The sequence below is a fragment of the Pavona decussata genome, unplaced genomic scaffold (assembly GCF_977016875.1).
Source record: "Pavona decussata unplaced genomic scaffold, jaPavDecu1.1 SCAFFOLD_87, whole genome shotgun sequence".
NCBI lineage: Eukaryota > Metazoa > Cnidaria > Anthozoa > Scleractinia > Agariciidae > Pavona > Pavona decussata.
In genome coordinates, this window is record NW_028145504.1 from 3,032,501 (window position 1) to 3,051,347 (window position 18,847).

Below are 18,847 nucleotides of genomic sequence, written 5' to 3' on the forward strand. Positions count from 1 at the left end.
AAAACTAAACAAAGAGAGAGATAATTAGCGAAAGTAAGAACCAGTTAGTTTCTCGCGCACGGCAAGTTGTTTTAGAGGGACTGAAATCGATTTCATTGAATGTTTATTTTCCTATAATATAGTTACTATGTTTTAAAACCCCGTAGGGGGAGGAAGTGTGAATCGTTTTTTGCCTTTCAGAAATCGGTCGATGTAAAAAGCATCGACAGCTCGGAGTTATGTTTCATTCAGTAAAAACCAGTAATTAACAAGGACCACCGCGACAAAATGAACGGTAAAGCCCGCCGCACACTAGCCGATTTTTTGTCGGCCGACGAAAAATCTTTCCTCCCCGGCTAGTGTGCGGTGATTTCAGACAAGTCTGCGACAAGATCGGGGCTTGTCTGACAGTGCTAGATCTCAAAACGTCTTGTCGGGCCTTGTCGGCTAGTGTGCGGTGGACCAAGACAATTTGTCGGAGCTCGCGCGCGCCTCAACCAATTAGGAAATGTCATGAGAGTCACGTGAACAAGCGTCTTTTCCAACATGGCGGATATCGAAGCTGAGATCAGCGCGGGGATAGAGCAATGGACACCTGTAAAAGAGGACAATACCGCGAGTATTTCTTGAAAATTTTCTTTAGATAAACGGAAGTACCACCGAAACCCAGTTAGATCTTCGTTCCCAAGCTCTTCAATTAATATAATAAAATCTGCAATTCCACAGCGACAAACCAATGAGTGGTGCCGGATCACTTGTAGACCTGGATCAGCAAATTATCTCAAATAGAAAATATTAACGGCAGACTGATCCCAACGGCGGAGGTGACAAGCTTGAGAGAGCAAACAACAAAAGCTAGAATAACTGAAATATATTTGTTTTTTAAAAAACAAATATATTTCAGTTATTCTAGCTTTTGTTGTTTGCTCTCTCAAGCTTGTCACCTCCGCCGTTGGGATCAGTCTGCCGTTAATATTTTCTCTTCAATTAGGTTGTTATAAACACCCTGTTCATTTCGTCTGGTTATCCAGTTTTTAACTCATGTTGTTCTTGTGCTGCTGTTGCGACTCTTTATCCTCCGTAGAAAAGTCTAGGTAAATAAATCAAGTTTCAATTTTCGCCGCGTCAGTGGAATAGGCACCATCTTGATTTTGGATGACTCGACCCCAAGCCTTAACGCGGTTAGTCGCGACAAAAAATCGACTAGTGTGCGGCACGCTGAAGGCCCGACAAAATTTGACCCGATTTGACCCCGACAAAAAATCCTAAGCTCTACGATGAAAAATCGGCTAGTGTGCGGCAGCCTTAACGGATCTTCTAGTGAAGGATCTAATCAGCAACAAATTGTAGAACAAATAATCTAAAAAAGAGCAAGGCTGCATGATTTCACGGTCATGGAAATATATCATTTTTCCAGTACTAAGAAAGGCATGCATGGCCCCTCTTTGAGACATACTTGCCCTGAACAAACATACCCTGAAAAAGAAAGGCCGTGCCTTTTGAAATATTGGAAAAAATATACTTCCCTGACAGTTTAATCAGCCTTGCTATTTTTGTATTATTTATATTTCATTTGAGATTAATGTTTTAACCCATACCCCCCCCCCCCCCCTCCCCAAGCAACAAGAATATTTCTGGGGAAAAGAGGTAAGAGATGAAGTACCCCAATAAGGCATTTAGGTCACTTATCTATAGGGGTTTGGTAATACCCCATGATACTGATCATGATTACATTACAAGATTTTAGAATTTTGATAATTATGAATAGAGTTTTAGTAGTTGGTATGTTAGTGAGTTATCATTAATTTGTTTTGTATTTTAGATTGTATTTTAGAAAGTGAGGTGTTCCATATCGGCAATGGGAATCCCCTCTGCTAGATTGTTGCTTGACACGATAATAAAGTCATTATTATTATGAGCGAGAGGTGATAACCTTCTTTATCAGGGGTCTGAATGTGCGTCGCCATTGATTGGAAATAAAATTAACATATTAAATTGTTTGCTATTAAGCTGGGGCCAAATTAACGTGATTCAGAGTCGCCGGAGTGGCGCTAGACGTTTAGACTTTCAAGAAGGACAACTCTCATAATTTAAGGAGGGTGTCTCCTGATACAAAAGTGCTTTTGCGCCGTTTATGAATTTGTGAGACAAGCAGATATTAGCAAAGACTATTGAGATCCAAAAACAAATTGCCAGTAACCACGTAGTTTACAGAGGGAATTAAGCAATAATAAGTTCTAAAAACATTATATAACATTATTAGTGTCTGGTGTATTTTTTTCTAAATTGAAGCTTATAATTGCCTCTGAAAAAAGCGTGGTTGCCCCTAGTTATTTAGGATTCCAATAGCCCTTGCTAAGATCTGTTTTCCTACATAGTTATGAACCGTGCGAAAACTGCCTTTGAACTGATTGTCATGCACACCCGAGCGAGTTCGGACCATCCACGAGATGCACAGAAAGTATGCCCACGGTCGGCGACTCTTCTTCTCGTTTGGCAGGGACTTTGAACACATCCAAAATATATATTTATGAAAGAAATGTGATGGTATATTTCCAGCCTGGTGAATGAATGAAAATGATGTATTATTCCAGAAAGTGACGCAGGCATACTCGGAAAAAAGAACTCCGAGTGCTCCTATCAGGAGTCGAACCTAAGACCTTCCGATTGCTAGTTCGGATGCTCTACCACTGAGGAGTACAGGACACTCGTGGGAGCTAAGGCCATTAAACTAGGTTCATGGGACAAATATCCTGCATACTGCTAGGATTTGAATGTCGAACGTGTGGTATATGAAAGAAATGTGATGGTATATTTCCAGCCTGGTGAATGAATGAAAATGATGTATTATTCCAGAAAGTGACGCAGGCATACTCGGAAAAAAGAAATCCGAGTGCTCCTATCACGAGTCTCCTGTAGCTCAGTGGTAGAGCATCCGAACTAATAATCGGAAGGTCTTAGGTTCGACTCCTGATAGGAGCACTCGGATTTCTTTTTTCCGAGTATGCCTGCGTCACTTTCTGGAATAATACATCATTTTCATAATATATATTTACTCACATTGAAATCAGATTTAATTACGGTGTCATGTTTACTACAGAAACGCGTGGCTTCTCATAGCGTTATGCTCAATATAATACAAGTGATTTACGGTATCGTTATGTTTTGTATTTTAAAAAAATTAATAATCCGGTGCGACCACAAGTTTTCATGATTTATGCTTTGTATATATCAGACGTTTACATGTAGAGCTGACATGGATTTTTAATTAAACTTTGTTTTCACTTATGAAACGTTCAAAACGTGATGATTCTCAACTCAAAAGGATATCAGCATTCGATTATCGTGCTGCGTGGATAAAAAAACATTGTACAGCTGTTAATATTCCGATCATCCAGTATACATTAAGTGAAATTCTACGATTGAAAGTTTTAATCAGTATATTACTATTTGCGCTAAGGTCTAACTTAGTACCCACTGGACGGAAGAAAAACTGGTCAGCAACTAGCTAGGGGGGATGCATGCAGACCTGCTCCCCTTGCTGATTTTTCTTTCCCTCGTGAGTTTGCATCAGTTCTCCACAATGGAGATGCTCCGGGTAACGGGACAATTCCATAATGTCCCGAGAAAGCACTTGAGATGACTACAGTTCTAACAAATAAACATTACTATTAACTAGTGTGAGTTACAAAGGAAAACCTAGTTTGTTTGTCATGTTTTCTATAGAAAAGTGACATTATTGTAGTCGGTACTTAAATAATACAGCCAATATAACATGCTACTGTTATTAATACCAGAGGCACCCATTGGTTCATTTCGGTGGATATCTGTCAGTTCAGAAGGTCTTATCTGTCAGTTCAAAATGGCGCCTCAGAAATTTGGATAAGTCGTTAAGAAAATGTAGTTTTCTTTCACAAAATGTGAGCTCAAAATTTCTCAACGCAGGAAAAATAATTCCCCTTGTTTTCGCAGCTCCAAATAAGTCGTTTAAAATGCCAAGAAAGGTCAACTAGTATTTACAGCTTGTAAATTCGGGGAATGAAATTCGATTCGACTTAAACTCAGCAGCTAAAGAATCCGCTGAAACAAATGAAACTGTATTAGCTTACATTATGTCTTTAAAAGAGAACAAACGATCGAAAACAAAAGAGACAACATTTTAAGTGTGAGAGAAAAAAAATTGCTCCTTGATCCTGTCATTTAATATCAAGCAAAAAGATTTCGTTTTCAGGATATTGAACATATATTTTCGATCCTGAAAACGAAACTTTTTTGTTTAACATTTAAAGTTTTTTGCTTTAATTTTCCCGTTGGATGCCCTTGATTACAAGGAATTTTGGAGTAAATTTGGGAAGATTTTAACAGAACTACATTTGCTACATTTTACTACACGTCACTTATCATGAAGCGGTCTGATCTGCGATGATTAAGAATACACCAAGATCAACATTCAATTATCGCGTTGTTTGGATTTATTCTCTGTGCAGCTGATAATCGGTTTCGATTTAATAACGTAAACCTCCAGAAATATTTTATTTCCTTGTTTTTCTTTGTTTATTTATTTGGTTATTTTGTTTTTACTCAACACTCAACACCGGTTTGCTTTTATTCATTCGTGTAAGAAAAAAAATATCTTTTAACTTCCTTTAGGAAATCCGTTTAAACGCGACTACAAAAATACTCTATCAAATCCAGATAACTGTGTCAATCTAGACAAAGATAGTTGTTATCATTTGTAAACAGGAAATCTCTTCTATGTTGTAAGGGAGGTTTAATTTTCGTTTAGACTGGAACTCGTCGCCTCTGTGGCCTATAAAAAAAGGATGTATCATCTCGCTCCAGAATGTGGTACACAGAAGGGTACGAGTCGTTTCTCCTAAACTCCATTTTGTTATTGTTAGCGAAATTTTCCTTAGTATTCCAAGCTCATTTCTCTCTGATAACAGATGTGGCAAATTACAGATTGCGGAGGAGTCCATGTTTCGCAGGGGACTAACGTAATCTGAGTCACGCTTCTTGGGCGAAAAGCAGCTTGCTCGCGCTTGACGGAAAAAAAATAAAAATAAAATAAAGTTAAATTCACAATCTGAAACGAGAAAGCCCATTTCGACCGTCTTCCAAGTGTGATTCCAGTTTTTTACACATATAAGTAATTATTGTTTGAAATTGTCGGTGAGAAAATCAATCTTGACGATGTCGATAAGAGCTTGCGTTGATTATTTCGTAAATAAAGAGCATTTCGCTTTGAACCAATCATTTCAATGAGTATGTTCAGTGGGTTACCGCAAAAAACAAAACATAGATTCTTGAGGCACTCTAGACATGAAATTTTAATTTTTTTCAGCTTTTCGCGCAAGTAATTCAAATACAATATGCAACATAACAGTGATTGCTGACGATAAGTAAGCTGCTAACGGTCCTGAATATTGTCTTAAATTCGAAACGGTAAGTTTCGAGAGAAACGCTTATGTAGTCTTCTTTAAGCGTGGGCAGAACAATTATTTTAATTATGCCAAACAATGTTTCTTAGGATAGTTATTTTGTTTATAATCCTCAGTTGTTTCAAACATGTACATTTCATAATCTACGTGAACCTCCGAAAATTGATGAGAAATTTACACGGTTAAACCATGCCGGCCTCTTTGGGCAAAACTGGGCACAAATTGAAACAGAAACAACATTTCAGTGGAGCAGTAACTTATAACTGATTACTTTTTTTGTTCAAAGTAGAATACTCAGGCGAAACATAGGTTGTTAATTGCTAGCTCAATAACATTTATAACAACATCAGACAAAAGGAAATGGAGGACATCATTGGGTATAAATTAATGAAGAAAGATTTTTATTCTTTTAAAACTTGTTTACTAACTGTCTTACACTACAGTGCTTCTTAAGAAGTACGGTTTTTACTCGAACAGGACTTTTGATTTCTCAAAGCGCTTACGCAGTTTGTATTTCACTGGATCAAGAGAACAGTCCGCGGTGCACCAATGTGCCAACAGTACGATCTATAAACAGTGATTACTTAACGGTGTTATTTGATCAGTTTTATGAATGAATTGAAGATCACATTGACATAATCTAGGAAGGGTAAAGGGTGTCATACTTATAAATTTGAACTTTCTCGTCTGAATATAGGGAAGCTAAAGTTGTGTAGGGAGGTAAAATTCTAACAAATACTGGATGGACTGTTTCGATCCCTTCTCTGATTTGCCTAAGATTTCCATTATAGGCCAGTTGGAATTTGTAAACCTTATTTGTCCTGTCTATAATTTTATTTGAACCAATTTGTGCGTATTTGCTCTGCTTTGAATATTAAGATTCTGTATGGTAGTGCACTGATCTTCGTATTTTATTTGTTTATTTGGTTCGTTGTTGTTTGTCGCTTTGTTTTGTTTTGTTTTGTTTTGGTACGTGTATCGACGTTTTCTTTGATTTCTATTACTGTTTTTATTGTTTGTTTTGTTTTGTTTTATTTTGTTGCGCAGTTTAAAACTACCGAAAATCGTAAAATATGAGAATATAACTTAACTTGCAATAACAAATCCAATGACAATGATCAAAACAACCGGCGAAAGAAGTATTATGTGCGTAAATTTTGTATTATAGCACGTCACTTATTACTCTGCATTTCTGTTGTTAAATGTTCAACGAATATTGATATTGCATTGAAACAATGCATTGAAAATAAAAACATCGCAAAGATGGAAAGCATTGAGGGGAAACACAAACGACCTTATTTAGTATGGGTCCTCTAGGTTTAACTCATTTTTCTTTTCATTCACAGCGAAACCAGCTACACTACCTGTAGGGGATAGTTGACTAAGATGCTGAAGTCAACTGTGTTGATCTTAACGACATTTTTCTTAACATCGAAAGCAACGGAAGACTTCCGCACAAGGTAGAACAGGATAAATGTATTACACAGGACTTTAAATAACTAATGAAAGCGTAGTCTAATGACGTCTTGTCCCCCTGATCATTTTAACCAGCATGTGTCTCCTCAATTTGAAGCTCATTTGAGAAAGATTATCATAAAGAAGCGTACAAGCGAACGCGATAAAACTGAAGGGTCAAATTGTGCAGTATCTGTTGAAATAAATTTACGAAGCGGTCCTTGGCATAAAACACATATAACACAATGCAGGGATTTCATTGTTGCTTTATAATGATTTCAACTACCTTATTAAAACTAGCTTTCTTAGCAGAATTTTCTTTTCTCTTAACCATAAATGCCAATTCGATATTCTCCTTATATCAACGTAATTTGAAATTTTGATGTGAACCATGGCCAGGTAACAAGAAACGATTGATACCGCTGGAAATAGCACCTTAAAATAAGTAAAAAGGCCAGATACAATGTCTTTACTAGTCTTACAGTCCTAAAATACCTCCGAGGAGACCTCTCAGTATAAGCCCGGGGTTTCTTGAGGTCTCCTCGCCACTTCTTACTTCTTCTTTTACTATTATTATTCACCGTAAACTTATGTAAGATCTTAGTCTATTATTCACTGTAACTCTCTATGAATGCATGTCGTGGTGAATACCTAAATAAATTTTGTACCAAAAATAAATTTGAGATATTTGTCCCGCTTTTGGCCATTTTTTTCAAGTTTCAATCTATTTCCATCTTATTCATCCTCATCTAACGTAATTAATACTATTTTCTGTTCAATAGTAGGGTTTTGCTAAAAAAGCTTGACCATTATTTTAACGTTTCCATTCAAAGTTACACTGAAAATAGGTGACACTGCCTCTTGAAGATTTACGATACTGGTGCAATGAAACCGTACGTATACATGTACCGTACAACAGTGTCTTCTACAAGGCTCCTTGGGTACAGATAGTCAGAACGGAAATGGACTGCAATTTTGAAAAAACATGGCGTTGTTCCTGTCATCCAAAAGTCTTTGACAACTCATTACATGCTTCCTTTTATTTGAATTTACTAGAAAGTTTTCTTTTGGTCATTAAAAAAAATCAAAACCGGCTCGTAATATGGTCCCTTTAAACTTGTAGGACAAAAACCTCGCAGTCCACGGCCACCAAAATTGGTTAAAAGGATGACTTATTTTCTAGAGGCAATGTCAGTTTCATACTCCAGCTTTTGTTTTTGTTGTTGTTGTTTCAGTGATTTGATTTTAGTGCAAACCAAGAAGAAACCATTCGAATGACATAAAATGTTCTCTTTTGCTTCCCTCACAAATCTTCTTGTTGATATGTTTTTTTGGGAAGGTATCTCAACACGACCAAAGTGCTCGATTCACTCTGTGATCCTGAGGTGTACGACAAGCGGATAAGACCTTATCATGAGGGTAGGCATAGCGTTCATTCGAATAATAGCCGTCCCTGGATTAATCACCTCCCTTGAATAATCAACCCACCTCTTACTCCTCACATCCTTTGAATATTAATAACTAATAATATAATTTAATATTTAATAATTTAATAATTTATATAGCGCTACTTACATGATTTTATAAAGTGATCACTAACGCTTTACAGGAATAACAAAATACTAAAACCCATCTATACCTCTACCACCTCTTTCAATAAACCAACCACAAAGTCGTCATATCCTGTTGCTTCTTCTCGTTTTTCCGTCTTGTACGTAAGCTTTTCCCCAATCACAGGAGACCATCCAACTCTGTGTACATGGTGTCTCCTAATTACAGATTTAAATTTGGTTTCGTTAGCCATGACAAATGAACATCCCCTCTATTAATACTGTTGTGAAAACACAAGTTAAAATCAGCCACTCATTCATAGCAAATATTCTGTTAGTCAATCTGAAGGTCGATCAACCTTCGTTTGTCTAAAGTTATTTTTTGTATAACTACGCATACTACTCACAGAATTTCAACGTGTTTCACGCAGGTCCACCTTTGAACATTTCCGTTTACATAACAATTGTTTCATTTGGAGCCATAAGGGAAATAAACATGGTATGTAGCATTTTTTCTTTGACTCATATGCTTTTTGGAAGATGATTGTTTAATTTGTTTATATACGGTAAAATCGTCAGTATTACATTATAATAAGAAAGTATTAAAAACACCAGAAGTTAAAATAAAAATACTGTTTTACAAGATTGCAGTGTGGGACCCTTACCATCTGGTCGAGAGTTGTTGTTATGAAAGTTTAATGGCGCCCATTGATCTTAGCTGGAATGCTATTTATCGCTTTGTGTATTCATGGGAACCAAGAACTGTAACAACATATTACTTTGAGTGTTCATTTATATCCAGAAGCTCGTAAATTTAGGGCTTAGTTCATGTTGTACCGGCACCGGCCGGCGCCTAGCGGTCAGTACAAAACTAAAACGAATCCAACCTGTGGTACATTTCGGATTACCGATTAGATGGCTCATTGAATCTGTTTCAGAGGTTGCGCGGTTTATGCAAAATTAACCACGTCACGTGGGCTTTTCGAATTCGTTTGTCGGACGGCATCTACATGCTTCCGTAACGAGTGAGCAGGTTCTCTATCCATGTAACCTTGTTACGGGTCCAATATACAGTTTGAACGAAGCCTTGCAGTTAAAACGTGTGTAAGGCTGGCTTTAGTGTTGGTTACCGTTGACGTAACACTAAGGCTTTCGTTTTGTTGTCTGATCTATTTAGGAATTTAGTCTTGATATATTTTTCAAGCAAGCTTGGAACGATCCAAGACTGAAGCACGAACTCAAAAAGCCGATCCTACTTTCTGGGAGCGAAAAGAGCAACTTCTGGCTGCCAGACACTTTCTTTTTGAACGTTAAAACAGCAAAGTTCCACCATGTTCCAGCAGCCAATAGTAGAATTGTGATCAAACCAAATGGTGATATTGAACTCAGTGAAAGGTAACTACGGATTTTTTAGTTCTTGACTTTCATTTCTTTTTCTTTTTCTTTATTTTTTTTTCCTATTACTTTTTCGCGAAAGAAACTTTAGATTAACTTACATTTTGATGTTAGGTGATTGAATTTCTACTTATCGTCAGTTAACTGTTGTGCAGTTGTTTGTGAAAATTCCTTCTGTCTCGAGTTTATAGTTATGAGAAATCAAATGAAAACCAAGTCGTTATATTACAACATGTACCGTAGTAAACTCAAATCCAGTTGCATTTAGTACTTGGAAATAACGTTCTGTTTTGATTTTCTTCCAGACTGGAAAATAACATAACTTTGTTGTTGCTGTTAAAATATATTTTAAAAAATACCATTAACTAAGCATATATAATGTCTCACTAAAATCTTTGCATTAAAGTAGATGATTAGAAGTCCCATATATTTAATTTCGGTTTCTTTTACTTTTTTTGTTCATAAAAGGTTGACAGTCTCTGCATCTTGCAGAATGGATTTAAGGGACTATCCTTTAGATACCCAAACGTGTGTGCTGGAAATTTTGAGCTGTAAGTAACACAAAATAAAACCTGAGCAACAGTGTTGGCCTTTGAAACGAAGAAACGCTGACCATTTCCCCAAAACAGTCCACTGTTCTTAGTTATTTTACTTTTCCATGCATAAGAGGTATTAAATAATATATCACTGATTTCTAATATTTTGACTTACTCAGCCAATCCGGACCTTCTCTCACAGAAGGAAAAGAAAACAAGTGAATAAGCCAAACAAATGGACATTTTTCTGTCACCATTTACCTACGTTTCTGGTTAAAAACACTCATGGTTTCCCTTTTAAATTTAAATTTGTATTTGTAGTTGCTTGTTTACTCGCTTTTGTGGATGTGTTCAGGATATTTTATAAAAGTTATTTGTTTGTTAAATTAAAAGCACCAAAATAGAACAGTTTCTTTCTGTTCGTATACTTTGTTGTGTAAATGTAGATCGGCTATTCAATCAGGCTACAATTTATGCTTAGAAAATCAACTTAGACCTAAGGCAATAAGCTAATACCCCTTCAAACTCTGATATAATATCACTGTCATCATTATCGATATCGTTATCGTTAGCCATCGTCCTTGTCATTGTCATTACCCTTTTTGTTATTATTATAATATTCATTTCCTTAAATTCAAGACTCGTACGACATAACTGATATGGATTATCACTGGGACGAGAAATCAGCAGTCATCATTTTGGATGACGAGATGTCAGAGTTCGAGCTTTCTGATGCCCAAAGTGAGAGGAAACTGGTGGAATACGTCATAGGTATCACTTTTCACTTTCTGATTATAAAGGAGCTTTCCGCTTTATGACTGCTAATTAAACTTTTCAATTGACAACTGTTGAAATCATTTATTACCATTTTAAGACAGACCTGGGTTGCAGTGCTTGAATATAAAAAAATGGATTTGAGAGATAGAGTCAACCTTCGTGACTCAAATTTAACCGTAATTTGCCTGGAAACATTTTTAATAACATAATTTGGACATTCGCGAATTTGACGTCAAAAGAAACAATTTATAAGTTCGTTAAATAAGTTAGCAAGCAACTTGGACCTTACAGCAGCCCTGATGTGTCGCCCTAACCATTTTCTATTTGTGTTTATTTCTTTTAAGTATTAATTACGGTGCATAATTAAGGAATGCATTTCACTCCACCCCCCCCCCCTCCCGCTTAAACCCGTCCCACACCCCCCATCCCCCTTCTCAAGTGTATCTCATGGTCCTCTCAATGTTTGTTACAACATTCCACCTCTCCCCTTACCGCGGGCAGGAATAGGTCTCACAAGCCTAGTTGAAAACTACTCGACGGGTATTTTGTAAAGCCTAGCCATGCTATAGACAGGACGAAAAAGCTGTTCATGGTTGTTACATTACTCACAGACCAATTCGGCTGCACAGATACGTGAGGTTCTGGTCAAACCTCGTGGATGGGGGGAAGGGGGGGGGGGGGGGGTGTTGTGGCTCTTAGCTGACAGTTGCTGCATTGTGATCTAAAAATACCCGAACAGTATACGTGCACATTCTCTAAGAATAACTTCTATCCTTGCTAATCTTCTACTACACATGCGGGAGTTATGAGTTCCCAGAAAACTACGTATTCTGAAAGTGGGCGATGTTGAACCGAACATCCTCATAAAAAGAAATGTACATAGGTAACTCTGTCCATTATTCCAAGGCTGAGACGCTTTCTATTTAGCCAACAGTTTTGGTTTAATCGGTTAAAATGTAAATTGTTCGCGGGGACCAAACAAATTTTTCGGAGCAAACGGACGACATTTGGAAGTATTCCGCTTTTCCCTTTCCAAACGGTTGGAAGGCACATTTCCGTTCCATTTGCACAAAGTTCTCCATTCCCATTTTGTTGTCTTCTTGTACCATCATTAAGTGACCAATGAGATTGCAAGTTTTGTTTCGACTGGAAGAGATTAAAGCTTTTCCATTTGACACGAAAAGTGTCCGGAATTTTTCAACCGAAAATTTTGGCTAAATGGAAAGCTCCGGAGAAAAGAATAAAAATGGGTCTGGTAGACTATTTTTAATTTTCTGACTATTTTTTTCATAAACAATCGTTCACTAATTGATAATGAGTGATGGTGATTTTCGCTTCATTTTAGGTACATACACCCATCTAGTTGCCAAGTTTGTTTTTCGAAGACGACTGGCGTACTCATTCATTCAGATCTACTCTCCAACCTTTCTTATTGTGGTTCTTTCTTGGTTGTCATTTTGGATATCTAAAGACGCTGTCCCTGCAAGAGTAGCTCTTGGCATAACCACAGTGCTCACTATTGTTACACTTATGGGTTCACTGAGAAATTCTGTCCCCAAGGTATGGTAATATACTATTTTACACACCTCGTGAGTAACCCTATCAAGATCCGAAGGGGGTGGATTCTTCCTTTGCCGACTTCAAAAGTTAATAAATTTATTGATATTTGAGCAAACGTCACCAAACTTGACTTTTTCAGAAAAAATATTTGGAAACAATTTGGTGCGGTCGTTTGTTTTGTTTTGTTTGTTTTCTGTTGTTGTTGTTTCTGAATTTGACCTTCCCATGGCAACCCGCAAATTTTGACGAGTATTAAAAAAAAATGAGAATATTGCTGTTCTTAATGAAGAAAAATTAACTTTCTTACAGTCATTGTCATGTTTTAGATTATTTTACTGTTTTCCTTTTGCTTTTGATTACTTTTTGGTAAAATTTGGTGGTTTTCTGAAGTTCGGTGAAGATCGAGAAAAGCAAGATGGCAGATGCAAAATGCCGCCCAATATGGGGTAATTCCACGTCGTATGAAGTCCTTTCTATTGGATTGGCCCTGCCATTTATTATATTTGCAAAGAGAATCATGATACTGACATTGTTATTTTCAATTTCTAGGTTTCGTATATAAAGGCAATTGACTCTTATCTGATCGTGTCGTTCATCTTTGTCTTCGGTGTGCTTCTGGAATATGTGGCAGTTCTCATGCACAGCGAAAGAAAAAGAGCGAAAGCTGCGAAAAAGTGCTTACCATCAAAAGATTACTCTTTAGCAGAAATGGAAATAGAAGCCTTCAACAACACAAGAAACTCTGTAATTGTGCATCGGTCACAGTCTTCGTATAGTCTGCCACACCGACCACCCTCGGCTCATGGGTTTCCACAGCGGTCACCCTCATCCCACAGTCTACCTCACAAATCGGTCCTACGAAATTCATACTCCAGACAGGTGAGAATGATGTCGTAAGAAGTATTTTCTCTGGGGAAGGGAGACGGGGTGGGGGTACTATCGTGCGCTATACCGAGAGGCCTTAAAAGACAGTACTCAGTGCCTTTTTCTCCATCGAAGTATGCGAAAGGGTAAGCGAAATTAATAATTAATTATTGTGAAAAATTGGAACACAAAGTGAGGCTGCATTTGCTGTTATTTTATGTTTCCTATCTCAGTGGTTTAGTAGACCTTTTTCACAAATGGTAGCCGATAAATTGTTCTTTTTTTTCATGGAAATTAACCTTTATAATAGCCTCGCTATCATGTGCAAACTTCAATAGAATTTTAACTCTAAAGTGAAGTTAGTAGGGCTAATCAACATATATTGAAAAGAATAATAAATCGGCCGCCATTTAAGAGTACGGTCTAGAAGACCATTTACGGATAATTATGTTACGTGGCTATAAGTTAGTTAGTTAGTTAGTTAGTTAGTTAGTTAGTTAGTTAGTTAGTTAGTTAGTTAGTTAGTTAGTTAGTTAGTTAGTTAGTTAGTTAGTTAGTTAGTTAGTTAGTTGGTTAGTTAGTCTGTTTATTTTTGTTACTATTGTTGTGTTTACTATGAGTTGTAAATAATACGCAGTCTCAAGACTTTTAATAGGATCCCATATGTTAGGATCCCAATATTTAATCCTTTCTTTTCTATGATTTTTATTAGACTTGTTGTTGTTTGTCACGACAAGATAAGGTCATGACCATCTTGAAAATATCAAACATAAAGGCACAGCTTAGAGCGGTTTACAATTGAGTGTCGTAAAACCAAAACCAAAGTAATTACTCTGACCAATCACAACGGAAGTCAACAACGCGATGAACCAATCAGACCTCGAAGCAAATACATGTAACCGGCGCCAAGCGAGGGAAAACGCATGCGAGCAAGTCACGATTGGTTTTCATTTTGCGTCCCATTGGTTAAGCAAATAGTGCGAACTTTGCCAACCAATCACAGAGCGCAGTAAAGCAAAACCAATTACTTTCGAAACTCAATTGAAAACCGCTCTTATGAATAACTTATTAATTTGCTTTTTTATTAATTAATTTCTTTGTTTTGTTTGTTTGTTTGTTTGTTTGTTTATTTGTTTTCAGAGCGTACCTGGTCCAGCCATTCAGCACAGTCCTTACACGACCAGCCGTCCTAGGACAACAATATTTCAACGCATTCGAAGCTTCTGTCTTTCCCTTCGTTCCAATGACAGTGAAGTCGATATCTTTGACAGAATTGCACGAATTTTGTTTCCTTTGAGTTTCTTCATATTTAACATTGGATATTACTTACGATATAACTAATAATTACCATTGGACATGAAATTACATACAACATCATCCCCGTGTTACTAGAGGACGCAATCCGTCTGGACGAACTTGGGCAAACATTCGTTGTTCGTCTGGTTATGCGTCTCTAGTATAAAGACGGCACAAGACGCAGTATCCGTCTGAACGAACTATCTTCCATTGTGCATCTTGAACGACGCACAACGAAAGATAGTACGCCCAGAAGGATACTGCGTCTTGTGCCGTCTTTATACTAGACACGCATAGCCAGACGAACAACGAATGTTTGCCCAAGTTCGTCCAGTCCTCTACTAGTACAAAAACGGCCATTATGTGCTCGTACGTATATATTGGCCAACTTAACTTATGCATAACCATTTAACAGATCGCTTATCTATTTACTTGAATACAAGCTGGCTTCTTTTTTAAACACCACCCTGAGATTAACATTCCCTATAGGCCTTATCACTGTTTTCGACGCCATTTTGACGAGTGGGCAAACACGTCTTGAAATAGCAGTGTTTGTAAGGAAATCCGATGTCAAAACATCGCTTCTGAAAAATTCATGAATTGGAAACTTTAGGCACTATGCAAAGGATTTTACAGATAATAACTGAGGAATGTAGCTGTGCTCTGAGAAAGCATCTAGTTGCGTTTTGCAGTTCCATACATTTGTCTGTATAGCGAACCAACCGTGAACTGCTACTAAAAATAGTTCGCGGGAAAAATACTGGGAAATGTATGGAAAGTTAAAAACACGACTGGCCGCTTTCTGGTTCAACAACATCACTCCATTTTTTTTTTCTTAAAATCCTTTTCCTTTCAATAACCATAACTCCTCCATTAAAAAAGACACATCTCTTCCTGCCAGAACAACGACCATAGAGGCATTAACATCAAAATTATTATGAGCGAAAGCGATCCCGCTAATCTACGCCTCTACGAAGCATTTTACATCAGAAAATACAAGCCCACGCTCAATTCCCGAGAGGAATGTACTGAATTCACGGAACTGCTATTTTAATATTTTATTTTAGAGGCTACAATCCATCATTAGAACCTTGTATAACACTCACAGTTTATTTCTATAGCTTTCACACATACCAACCTAGTTCCCAGGGTCACCCTGCATGGGAACGAGGTTGTCACAAATACGTCACATTTTTTACAAATTTCACCCTTCACCCTACGCTCTCTTTGCATATATATGTAGCGCGCGCGGAATATTTTCTCATCCCTGATGATGCCTTTGATCGTCGAAAGCTTGGATTTTAGTTTTTACTTTTAAACAGCAGTTTAAGGCCTCAATTGAACAGTTTTATATATCCTTTTCTCAGTACCAAAAGTTTCCAATTCATGAATTTTTCAGAAGCGCTGTCTAATGAAGATTATTTGACATCGGATTTCCATACAAATACTGTTATTTCAAGACGTGTTTGCCTACTCGTCAAAATTGCATCGAAAACCGAGATAGGGCCTATTAAACAGCAAAAGAGAAATAAATGATATACAGCATAACAGGAGTGCACCACTTGTCTTTCTGTATTCGTTTAATCTTTGTCTTCTTCTTCTTCTTCTTTGCTTCACCTAAAGCATCGTCTGTTTTGTTTGGTTCCTTGAAAGAAATAATTGCCAGTTGAGCTACATAACTTGCAATTGAAGAAAAAATTTGATGACGTTTGAGAGAATTCGAGGGTACTTATGTGATCATTTTTCTTGTCTCTCGGATTGCCTCATCAAATCACAGAATGTCGGGTTCAAGGCATCAATGTAGATTAAGCCAAGTATTAACTTCCCCACACTAACAATATTTCAAGACAGCATTGTTAATTCGTCCTGTTTAAACAAAAGGACGTTAAAACCACCCTAAAGATAAAATTTTAAGAGCGCGTGCACACAAAAATCGAACATTGTGCGGCAAACTTTCAAATTTTGAAAATAGCTGAAACTTTGGCTATTAGTAGTCCATATTAAGTTATTCATTGCTGTGTGGTTCATTTGTGAAATAACTTTTTGATTCGGCAGAAAATGACGAAAATTGATTTCATAGCCAGACACGAGAAAATTCGGGTTGAAAAATCAGTCACTTTGAAGCAACCCACTTGCCCTACTGATAAAGCTAGAAGACATCTATTTGTTATCAGCTTGTTCTACAACCTTTTCAGGTTTTATCTTTTAATTCCCATCAAGATCGATGGAATTTGTAACACTGAGACCGACCAGAAAAAAAGGGACCCGTTACTCTATAGAAATCGCTTGCTAAATTGTAAACATAATTTATCCTACTACCTTTATCACAAATTCAAATGAAAATTTAAGAGCGAATTAAGGAGGAAATGGGCTTTCAACTAAAATAAAAAATTTCCGGGGAAACTTAATCGTGCTCTGTGGAAGACCGCTCAAAATCTGACAAAATCGCAAAATCAAACCGAGATTGCGTGACGCACCGTGACAGATATTACAAACGTATTTCGGGAAACATTCAGACCTAACCGGATGAAAATACATTAATGACCCTGTTATTGTTGCTGATTTTTATTATTCATCATTTTGTTTGATCATTCAAGCTTTCCTTCGCTCCCTCGCCAATTTTCACGTAGCCAGTAGTGCACATACTTGTCTTTTTACTTGGATGATTACGAGTTTCTTTACCAGTTAAAAAAAAAAAACCGAATGCGGATGATCACAAATTATAGAAAGCTGGCAAAACTGAGACTTCAAAATTTAAAGTCCCTAGTCTCTGTTTAATATTAGACTTGCAAGGGCCCGGACGCACTGGGCAAATTTTTGTTAATTTTGCGAAAAAATCTGTCACCAATGCAATTCCCTGAGACAAGTGCGCCCGGTGATTTTTAGATCTACCAAATTTTGTGAAGGCTTACCAAACTTCAAAGACGCCGTCGTCCTGCCTCGGAGCAGGACAAATCTTTGTCAGGCGTGAAATCTGACAGATTTGTTAATTTACACGCCATGATTTGAAGGAAAATATCAATCAAGAAAATTTGATCTCTATTTTTAGTGGGAGTATTTCAGAAAATATAAAAAATCGCAAAAATATAAGGCAGCGTTCATAAAAATGTTCACAACATAACGCAATGAGTCTTGCAGGCCTGTCATTTCTATTATTATCACTAAAAGAATTCTTCGGGGATATTACGCCTATGAAAATGAATTTCAAACCAAGAATTGCAAATGCCTAGGTAGGTTCCAATAATAAGGATGAGGCTTTCGCCGGCTTCTAAGGGCAAATCACTGAACCAGTTGCAGTCGAACAAGGTGAAGCCTCCACTGGCAAAGTACAAGTAGCTAATGCCTCTGCTGGAGTTGAACGAATTCAAGGAAGAGAAAAAAAAAATAGAATACAAGCAATAATATGCTGAGGCAACATATTCGATCGAAGCGGTTAAACATCACCATAAGCCCATGACTCCTGAGATCTCATGTAACCTTTCCCGCGCACAGCGCGCAAGCGATGGTGTTTATTTCCGTGTGATCGACACTTGTGGTTAACAAATATTTTGCTGAGTCTCAGTGCGCCCACGCTTGACAAATTGAAAATTTGGCAGAGACAAATTTTGTCGAGATTTTTGGAAGGGCGAAACAAATTTTGTCAGTCCAGTGCGTCCGGACCCTTGGAAAGAATTACTTTGTTGACTCTTGAAATTAACTATTCGAGCGTGTTGCTATACTGATAGCCAATTATAAACGAGTTCCACGCAAAAGGTTTGGAATTTTCCCACGGAACTTTCTTACTCAGAGTGACGCGCTTTGTAAATTTAGCTAGTTTTCTTGTATTGTGCAGCACTGCAATGGCGTTTTCGCAGTTTTCGTGCTCTTTTCAGAGTATAACTGAAACAGCCTGCTCGTGTGATAGGTTAGATAAAAGAAGGAGTCTTGAAATAATAAGTTTACGCAATTGCTCCAAGAATATTACGGATCATTGCTCTTACTGGTCATTTTCTGG

General features: G+C 37.3%; 1 protein-coding gene and 1 non-coding gene across 2 annotated transcripts; both read left to right on the forward strand.

The window, feature by feature from the left end:
• The first annotated feature begins 2,888 nt into the window (after nucleotides 1-2,888).
• Trnai-aau (transfer RNA isoleucine (anticodon AAU)) lies at nucleotides 2,889-2,961 on the forward strand. The gene has a single exon. It is a non-coding gene; the product is annotated as a tRNA-Ile (tRNA).
• A 2,392-nt stretch (nucleotides 2,962-5,353) lies between these two features.
• On the forward strand, nucleotides 5,354-14,959 carry LOC146474803 (glycine receptor subunit alphaZ1-like). The gene is made up of 10 exons (XM_085116538.1): nucleotides 5,354-5,424; nucleotides 6,767-6,880; nucleotides 8,215-8,294; nucleotides 8,857-8,924; nucleotides 9,603-9,820; nucleotides 10,289-10,371; nucleotides 10,996-11,127; nucleotides 12,479-12,693; nucleotides 13,243-13,572; nucleotides 14,698-14,959. The coding sequence occupies exons 2-10, from the start codon at nucleotides 6,807-6,809 to the stop codon at nucleotides 14,896-14,898; spliced, it is 1,401 nt and encodes a 466-aa protein (XP_084972664.1). The 5' UTR covers nucleotides 5,354-5,424; nucleotides 6,767-6,806; the 3' UTR covers nucleotides 14,899-14,959.
• Nucleotides 14,960-18,847: the final 3,888 nt, after the last annotated feature.